The sequence below is a fragment of the Mauremys reevesii genome, linkage group 1 (genome assembly GCF_016161935.1).
Source record: "Mauremys reevesii isolate NIE-2019 linkage group 1, ASM1616193v1, whole genome shotgun sequence".
In the NCBI taxonomy this organism is placed as follows: domain Eukaryota; kingdom Metazoa; phylum Chordata; order Testudines; family Geoemydidae; genus Mauremys; species Mauremys reevesii.
Window position 1 is genome coordinate 225,274,139 of NC_052623.1, and position 8,836 is coordinate 225,282,974.

Consider the following 8,836-nt stretch of genomic DNA (forward strand, 5'->3'; position numbering starts at 1 on the left):
GCAAGGAAAAAGTTCACCAATCAAAGGCATCGTGCCCCCCACTTAAATCAAAGGCACTTTGGCAAAGTTTGTTGACTTCAGTGGTTCAGGATCAGGCAGCTCAAGCCTGGGGTTCTGCAGCAACTTTATTTTTTCCTGCACATGTCCTTCAGGTGTGCTTTTCAAACTCGATATTTTTCAGATTCATCCTGCAAACTTCCTCCCCTCTACCCCTGCTCCCTCAAGTGAATGCGCTGCAGAGAAACTCCTCAATGCTCCTCCCCCCCATCAGATTTGGAGATTTTTTTAATCCATTGATTGCAGAAGAGGAATGATCTTCCCAGTATTTATTTTTCATTTTTTAAATGAAAATAATAGCAACTTTACCTTCTTTCCACTCCAAAATAAAATAAGTATTCTTAACTTTTAAAGCTAAGGCCCCCAAATTAAGCTTTATTTAGCGTCTTTATACATTAATGCAATTTTGTTCGCACTTTGAAGGTGTTTGGAAATGTATTCTTAAGTGGATTTTTTTTTTTTGCACTAGGGTTGGGGAGGAGAAAAAGAGAGGGAGGAGAGAACATAGTAAACAAGTTTTTTTTAAGAGCAAAAATTAGGGATCAGGTTTGAAAAATGAGCAGAAACAGCCCGTCAAAAGGCATGAAAAGGAGTAAGAAGTGCAAGGTGGATCTACACGTTGCCTCCCTCTAAATCCAATCCTGGGAATTTTGTTAATACCAAAAAGCTCATCAAATGAGCAAATCTCAACTCACCTCTGCACAATTCATAGATTTAGATAACTGGTAGAGAGGAAAAAAACTCTAAAATATTGTTGCATTAATTTGCAAGGAGGCTGAGTGCTTAACTGCTTGCAATTATAGCCCTGTTTTTAAATCTGCAGTGCAGACATACATGCTATCCTCATGCCCCGGGGAAAACTCTGGGTTGGGAAAAGAGGGGGCTGTATGCACTAGCAAGGGGTGCCTCCCTATGCTTCCAAAATGTATACTCAAAAAGGACCTGATCCTGACACTGAAGTCAAGGGTGTGTGTGGGGGGGGAGGTTTACATTTACTTATTAGTGGAAATAATGCCAGGCCTACTACCCATTCTTAAAGTGAGAAGGAAATTCTGTAGTTACCCCTATAATAAAAATAATAAAAAAGATATTGAATATTAAAATGTTTCCACTCTGCATAAAGGATAGGTGCCTAAAATTTGGCTTTCTGCCAATCTGAGCAAGTCTGTTCCAGAGTGCTGACCATTTAATGGCCTGTCTACCTCACCTTTATTTAATAATACTTTACACATCAGAGGAAAGGGAATCAATAATTGTCTATCTCTTATTGATTATCTGTCTTAATTATCCAGCCATGGAACTGATCTGCTGTTGATATAATACTGTCAACATACTCTGAAACATACCTAGGTATGTCTACATACAGCTCTGTATCTCTAGCATGCCCATGCAATAATAGATCTCTGAATCATAGTGACTGTACACATTACAGCGCAGACACAGCAGGCTTTGGGGTATCCGTTTTTACAATTAAGTTTTGCAAACAGTGTTTGTAAACTATCCAAATTGAGCTTTTTTTTTCACTCCCCCCCATCCCCTTCGCACCCTTCTGTACTCTTCCTCCTCCCAATCCATAGCCACTCCCCTCCAATCAACTTACTTTTAACATGACAATGGCCTTGAAAATTCTCTCTAATCAAGGCAAAGTTAGGAAGGGCATAAATCTACCCCCACTCTATGGGCATCTGTTTGTGTGTTTGTCTGATAGAGCCTGCCCCTCTCCATCTCCACCTTGTCTTCTCTGAGGTTAGGGGTTTATTTTGGGGTAACGTTCCCCAAACACAAACATCCATGAGTGCCCACCTGGCAATGCCCCCCTACCAGCCTTACCCAGCCGGGGTAGGAACTGGAATAAGGTATGGCGACTACTATTGGAACTGCCCAGCGGAGATGGACAATGTCCCCCTCAAAGAGGCAGCAGATGCTGATGTCCCGGTCCCAGAGCCAGAGGAGAAGACCCTCCAGAATCCAGGTACGCCAATTTTGGAATGACTGAAGTAAACACCAAGAACAGTGATTATTATCATCAATCTTGCTGTCTGAAATGACTCAACAAGGGGCGGGTGTGGGAGAGCTCATCTCAATAGCTTTCCTCTATCTCCATAGCCAAGTGACCTCCCCCTCTCCCCAAAAGATTCTGCTACCTTGTTTTTTAGGGCGGAAGAGGGAGTCCGAAACGCTGTCTAATCTGGGGGAAGATCGACCCAAACTAGCTTAGAGGGTATTTCATGGGGGGGCGTAAGCACCCACTCCTAGGTGCAATAACCAGTCCTGTCTGGCAGCAAGTTGGTGCGGGCAGGCGAACGCCCCTCGGAACAGACCCAGAGCAGAACTAGAAAGGTTGGTGTCCAGGGCTGCTTGGACACGTGGTTGGCAGGCTCTAGCTAAGGGCCCGATCCTGCTCTCCTGGACGCTAAACGCCAACGCTGCCTTCAGTGGGGGGAAGCGAGACGTGTTTAAATCCGAGTTTTGTAGGGGTGCGGGGGGCTGTTCAGAGAGCAGCCTTGCGGGGGGCTTGGGAGGGACCCGCTTTCCGATGGGGATTGGTGCATGTCTGGCCCGGGCAGGGAAACCACCAGCCCCGGCCCCTCTCGCCTGGTCCCGGCGATTTGCAGCGCGGGCACTGGGCTGTCCTGCTTGGACCAATTCCAGTCCGCAGCAGGCCGGGGCGCGCTCGCTGAAAGCTCCAGCCGTGCAAAGCGGGGGCGCTGTGGCCCCGCCTGGGGCTAACCCGGCGCGAGAGCCGGGGGGGGAGAGGGCAGGGAGAAGTAGCAATAAGCTTTCCCCCCCCCAGGTTGTGGGGCAGGGGTCGAGGTCCCAGGAGGCGGGCGAGGCGCCAGGGAGGGCACCGCAGTGATCCAGACCCGGGAAGGGAGGCAGGCTCTAGCCATTGTCCTGGCCCCACTTCTGGACCAAATCAGGCCTTGCTCCCTTCCTGGGAGGAGGCAAAAGGGCCCGAGTCGGGGGCTGTGAGGGGTGCGATCTCTGCACAGGGATCGGCTCCCAGGGCTGGGTGGGGGACAGGTAGCTCCTTGGTGGCGTCTCTAGGGAGGGTGGCCCAGAGCTCCCGGCGCCCAGCCAGGCTGCGAAGGTGCTGCTGAGTCTGTCATGCTGCTGGTGTCTGGCTCTTGTGGATTCCCAAGGCGCATGCAGGCTCCCGCCCCCCGTGCCTGTCCCACGGACAACACCGGGGAGAAAAGAGCGAATTCAGGCTGTTCCCAGCCCTCGGGAGCCAATTTACCCCCCGGGGGCAATGGGGAATTGCTCTGTACAGCGCCTACCCCGAGGCTGCCCTGCATCTTGCTTTCCAGGCTGATCCGCGCTGTTACTACTTCGGGCACTTTCCCCCCCTGCCTTGCCCTGGCTCCGGCCCCAGCATTTCTCTCTAATAGGAATTGTAGCAGCTGGCGCCCCGGTGGCGTGTTTAACCCTAAAGCCCGCAGTGCCGGGAACCCCCGCCAGGCGTCGCCAGAGAGCGCTTCAGTTTCCGGGGCTGTTTGTGCGGGGTGGGCTCGCAGCGAGGCTGAGGCACCCGGTTAAGCCGTGTGACCCTTTGCCGTTACATGCCATGGGCACGTTTCCCGAGCAGGGAGCTCAGGCACCGAGCAAAAGCAAATCGGTATCCCCTAGGGATGAACGTCTCCTGTCACGCTGCAGGCGCCCTTAATGCGCCACTTTCCTTTCTCCCTCCCTAGAGCTCTCTCCGGCTTCCTCCAGCTCGGGAACACGCATGCGGTACACCCCGGACTCAGCCACCAGCCCCAACACGGAGCCCCCATCCCCACACCCTGCGATCCGGATGGGTGGGGTGGAAAGCGGGGGAGGGGTGAAGAAGGCCAAGAGCCGCACGGCCTTCTCCCAGGAGCAGCTGCAAACCCTGCACCAGCGGTTCCAGACCCAGAAATACCTCAGCCCCCAGCAGATCCGGGAGCTGGGCTCAGCCCTGGGGCTCACTTACAAGCAGGTGAACACCGAGATCTGGTTCTGTAGAGTGTTGGCATCTTAGTGGCTGGGCTGCACCCCTGATTTGAGGTGGGGTCTTACAAACATGGTCGGTTTTTCAGTGGGAGATCTCCAAGGCAAGGCCAGATTCCCCACTGTCTCCTCTCTTCTGTTGTAATTTACATCTGTGCAAGGAGGCTGTGAAATGCTACCAGTGTCAGAATTCCCCTCTTGCTCACCTAGGATTAGCCATCCACTTTGCACAGGTGTTCAAGACTAAGCAAGGGGCAGGCAATGAGTCAGTTCCTGCTTGTTCTATAAGTAGCGTTCACTATGCTCTTGGAGCCACTGCTGACCTCATTGCCCCAGCATGAAGGCAGGGGGTGCTGCGCTGCAGAGAAAGTATGGGCGACTTAGGTGTACTCTCTACTCTCAGTACTGACACTAGTTTAAACAAAATAAAAAGGCTAAAAATCTACCAAACAAATTTATTTTAGCATAAGAGAGAAGTTAAACATTGCTGCATCTTTGAACACACACAGAGACACACACAACACACACACATAGATATATCACACTGTATGTATAACATCTGTGTATGTGTTGTGTTTCATTCATTGTTGTGAAGTATCTTTTAGCTCACGAAAGCTCATCATAAAAAAAAAAATTTGTTCTTTAAAAGCCACAAACAAACTCTTTTTTTTTTTTGGATACAGACTAACACGGCTGCTACTCTGAAACCTAGTGTTACAGTGTCATCCTGTTGGGTGCTGTGCTGCAGAAAGCCGTGTGGATTACTCTAATTTAGGACTGATCCATCTTTCATACAAAAATGGAGGTTCTGACTATTTGTGATCATGAAAGAACCAGTGGTAATTTGCAGTAGGGGTGTCTGTCCCAGTGACTGTAATTATATTTGACCTCCCTAAATTCACCCATTTTCAGCTGGATATAGTAATGTTCTTCACTTCCTAAATTGTTGTATATAATTGCTATGGCCTGCCATGTTCCAGCCCAGAGGTGGCTGCATTGCAATGCTGGATGAAGCAATCCCTTTATGTATTGTCTAAAAAATATTTAGTGAGCTCTGTCTAAAAAGGAATTTTTCTGCCCTATCTCCTACCCTTATCATCGCTAGGTAAAAACATGGTTTCAAAACCAACGGATGAAGTTTAAACGATGCCAGAAGGAAACTCAGTGGATGGAAAAAGGGACATGCCTATCCCAAGTAAGAAGAGGTTTCATTATGGGCAGTTACCAAGGGGACCTATAATATCTATCTAATGTATGTGTTTGCTCTCCAGTTAATATGGGATGCTCATGGGCTTAGTAACCAGCCCTTGCTCAGTGTTTCCAGTACAGCATTCATTCATTCTCTGTATCATGTCATTGAAGCCTACATTGGGGATCGAATGGATCTGGGGGAAGGAGAGCAGAACTTTCCACTTCTAGGATCTCAGGTCGGGGGACTGGTTGGATTAGAGAATGGCATATGGACACCAGTTGCAATCCAGTCAACCCAGGAGGAGCAGGGGATGGGGTAGAGAGTCTTTCACCTCTAGGATATTGTTACTTGTATTGTGGTAGTGCATAGATCCTAGGGCCCCATTGTGCACTGGAGATATATATATATATATATATATAAAAATAAAGAAAAGGCAGCCCCTGCCCCAAAGAGTTTATAATCTCCTGGTTTGTGCTACTGGAGCCTCAGTACTGTTTGCTTGTACCTGTGTATTGAACCGCCTTCTCTCTCTCTCTCTCTCAATGGATTTCATCAGGCAGGTTACCTGGATTTCAACCCCAGTTATCACCAGGGTTGTCCAGTTAGTGCCAGCAGGAACATCCAGACTGTGACCAATGTGCATCAGAGCTATGGTGGCAGCCAGACCTATGGGAGTGGCCAGAGCCTGTATCCCTTCGTGGCTATCGAGGAGGAGGGGTTCTTTGGGAAAGCCGGGGGAGCCTGCAGTGCCCAGCAGGCAATGGGCTTCTTCAGCCAGCAAAAGATGAACTTTTATCATGGCTTCCCGGCGAACATGGATTATGCCAGCATGGAGACAGAAGATGGCTACCACTTCCAGAGTGCCTCTGTCAATGCGCCGTCCTTCCCGGGTACAGCTGGGTGCCAGCAGTACCAGCCAGCATGGCACCCTCAAGGGACGCAAAGCAACTATAACTCTTAGGCCTCTCCTTCTTCTTTCCCTCTCCCACTCCTTCTTCCATTTCTCTTATCCAGCCTCTGTTTTTTAGGGCTCTGATCCTGACTCCTGAGATGTGTGGAGTCCCCCAGCTCCCATTGACTCCAGTGGAGGGGCTTGGCACCTTGCAGGATGGTTGGGGTCTCTCTCTCCTTCTCTTCTTTAAGAGGCGCCTGTCTGTGTCTGACTCGAGGTGTGCTGCATGGCTCTGAAGTTGGCTTTCCTCATATTGACCCTGGCTGGCTCCAGGAATAGGCTCTGTGTGTGTGTGTGTGGAAAGCCATGTTCATGCAAGAAGTGTGTGAATGTTGGAACTGGAGACGACAGAGTCTACACCAGTGAGTCCTTTCCCTATCCTAGTGTCGCTAGTACAGCTGTATCCCCTCTGTAGATCCTTTCCAGAGCTTGGTCCAGTCCTTGTTTGAAATTAACTGATTTCAATTACAACACAGAATACAAAGTGTACTGTGCTCACTTCATAATATTATTTTTAATGACAAATATTTGCACTGTAAAAAAAATAAACAAACAAAACCAAGCATGGGGTTTTCTCTGGGTAAGATTCTTCCACCCTTCAGCAGACCCCTCACTGTTAGAAAATGTTTCTGATTATGCAACCTGATATTTTCCCCCCCTTTCTGTGTTCCTTCCCTCCACCAGCCGACCTTCATAACATTTGAACATGTAAATACATCCTTCAACAGGGGACTCTCTCCAACCCTGACCAGGGGCTAGATTTGATCATCTATAATCTTAAAAAATCTCAGATTTACTATGATCGTAAATAACTGCAATTCCTTTTTAATTAGAACCTGAATATCTACCAAACAGTGACAAGAGACTGCCCAACCCTCAGGTGGTGCAAATCAACATAGCTTCATTGACATCACCATTTGCACCAGCTAAGCATCTGGACCACCACAGGGGTGAATGGAATTCAGATTTTAATTTCAATTCATTGTCTAATTAAGAAAAAGAGAGAAAGGAGATTGAGAAAGAGTAGAGGAAGAAAAAGGGGAGGGATGGAAGAGGGAGAAAGATGGAGAAAGTACAAAGTAAGCAAATGTGGTGGATTGGGTTAATATCCTAATCCAAGAAAATTACCTGTAGTGTTTACAAAGTGGCTAACTTCCTTATGTGTGTCAGTCCGTTTCATTCTAACTGCTCTCCCTCCACATCTCCCCTGCTCTACTCTGCTGGCAGGCTCCCAGCTCTACACGACCCTGGCTATGGCATCGCAAGTCATCAGCGCTGTGAGAGCAACTGATGTCCTCAGGTATCCGTCTGATTCTCTTATAGTAGTAATAATAATAGCTCATGTATCTGTACATGAAGGATCCCATAGCACTTCACAAATTACACAAAAACGGCACCCCTGGAATGAGGCCACTCTGGGGCGGAGGGTGGCAGCCAGGCAAAAATAGTCCAGTTATTTCAAACCTGATGCTTAGATCACTTAACCTAGAAATTAGAGATGGTGGTTAAGCCCATTAGATCCTATCTATCCCATTCTCCCAGGGCCAGTGCAGGATTGCTCCCTACTGTTTCTTCTCCAATTCTAGTTTTAAGTGACTCTGTTAATGGGGCTTCCCTCACTTTCCTTGGGGAGACATTGCCACAAGCTAATTAGATTACTTATCTATTTCTTTGTTTAAAGTGGGACAGTGTCAGCTTCTCCTGGACTCAGTGTTTAAGCATGGGGGGGGCGGGGAGTGTGGAGTGAGAGGTGGGAATTAAAAAAACCAAACCCCAACTTGGTATAAATACAATTGTTTTCATAATGTCTTTTAAATTTCAATAAAAACAGGTTTTAAAAAAATCAATTGTCCCTTGCAGTGCTGTGGAACTTAAGGTCATGCACAACTTGCAACTTGTAAAACTGACTCAAAAAAGGAAGTGAAACGGACTAGTTCCACTGTCCCAAGCCAAGTGCAAAAAGTAAACAAACAGCATCAATAGTGAAAAATGAATTACATGTTAAAGATTTGTTTAGTTTGATAGCAGGTGGTGTTGGTAGTTTATGTAGTAGTTTTTGTTGTTAATGTATGATTTTTATCTCAATGCTATCTTAACATCTGCACAAAGGACTTTGTCCTACTTACATTTTTAATGCAAAGCAGATAAATGTTTACTATCATGGATTTCTGGGTATATTATTTTTCCCATTTATGTTTTTAAAAAAAGACTTTTTTCTTGCAATGAAATTTAACTTGTGTTTTACGCTCTGTTTTATCACTTTTTTTTGTTTCTACCTAATGTTTTTATAAACTCGTGTTTTATATTTGAATGGAAAAATAAACTGGATTTATTTTAATGGGGTGTCAATTCAGTGATGCAATAACTTCACTTTCTTTCATACCGAAGGATGGAAAGTGCTTTATGGGAACAACTTCACCTACAGAGATGAGGAAAAAGCATTGAGTCTTGCCCACCCCAAGAGTTTAAATATCATGAGTTCCCCCCCCCCCAAAAAAAAAAAAAAACACATGAGGATTTTAAAAACAATAAATGTTTGGGTGGTTTTTCTTTGCTGGCTTCTGAGCCTTTAGGTTGAATTCACTTCCTGTTTTCCAGATTTTTTTCTGCAACCATGAGCGCTAGAAACGTATGAAAACAAAACTGGGTAATCTCTTGAA

At 46.8% G+C, this 8,836-nt stretch overlaps 1 protein-coding gene across 6 annotated transcripts; it reads left to right on the plus strand.

Annotated features, from left to right (window-relative positions):
- The first annotated feature begins 1,764 nt into the window (after positions 1–1,764).
- LOC120375290 (homeobox protein NANOG-like) lies at positions 1,765–8,514 on the plus strand. 6 transcript variants are annotated; one of them, XM_039495989.1, is made up of 7 exons: positions 1,765–2,029; positions 3,753–4,021; positions 5,138–5,227; positions 5,781–6,114; positions 7,010–7,126; positions 7,347–7,476; positions 8,037–8,514. In XM_039495989.1, the coding sequence occupies exons 1-7, from the start codon at positions 1,849–1,851 to the stop codon at positions 8,098–8,100; spliced, it is 1,185 nt and encodes a 394-aa protein (XP_039351923.1). In that variant the 5' UTR covers positions 1,765–1,848; the 3' UTR covers positions 8,101–8,514. The 6 variants fall into 6 exon arrangements, with proteins under 6 accessions (XP_039351923.1, XP_039351924.1, XP_039351920.1 ...); XM_039495990.1 differs by having other exon boundaries at positions 7,404–7,476; XM_039495986.1 differs by having other exon boundaries at positions 7,347–8,514.
- The last annotated feature ends 322 nt before the right edge of the window (positions 8,515–8,836 follow it).

What these genes read in the sequence shown, in the direction of transcription:
- LOC120375290 (XM_039495986.1), top strand. Translation starts at nt 1,849, where the DNA reads ATGAGTGCCCACCTGGCAATGCCCCCCTACCAGCCTTACCCAGCCGGG. An exon ending in AAGGGACATGCCTATCCCAA is followed by an intron (nt 5,228 to 5,780) that starts GTAAGAAGAGGT and finishes GGATTTCATCAG; the next exon opens with GCAGGTTACCTGGATTTCAA. An exon ending in CAATGCGCCGTCCTTCCCGG is followed by an intron (nt 6,115 to 7,009) that starts GTACAGCTGGGT and finishes CTTTTTAATTAG; the next exon opens with AACCTGAATATCTACCAAAC.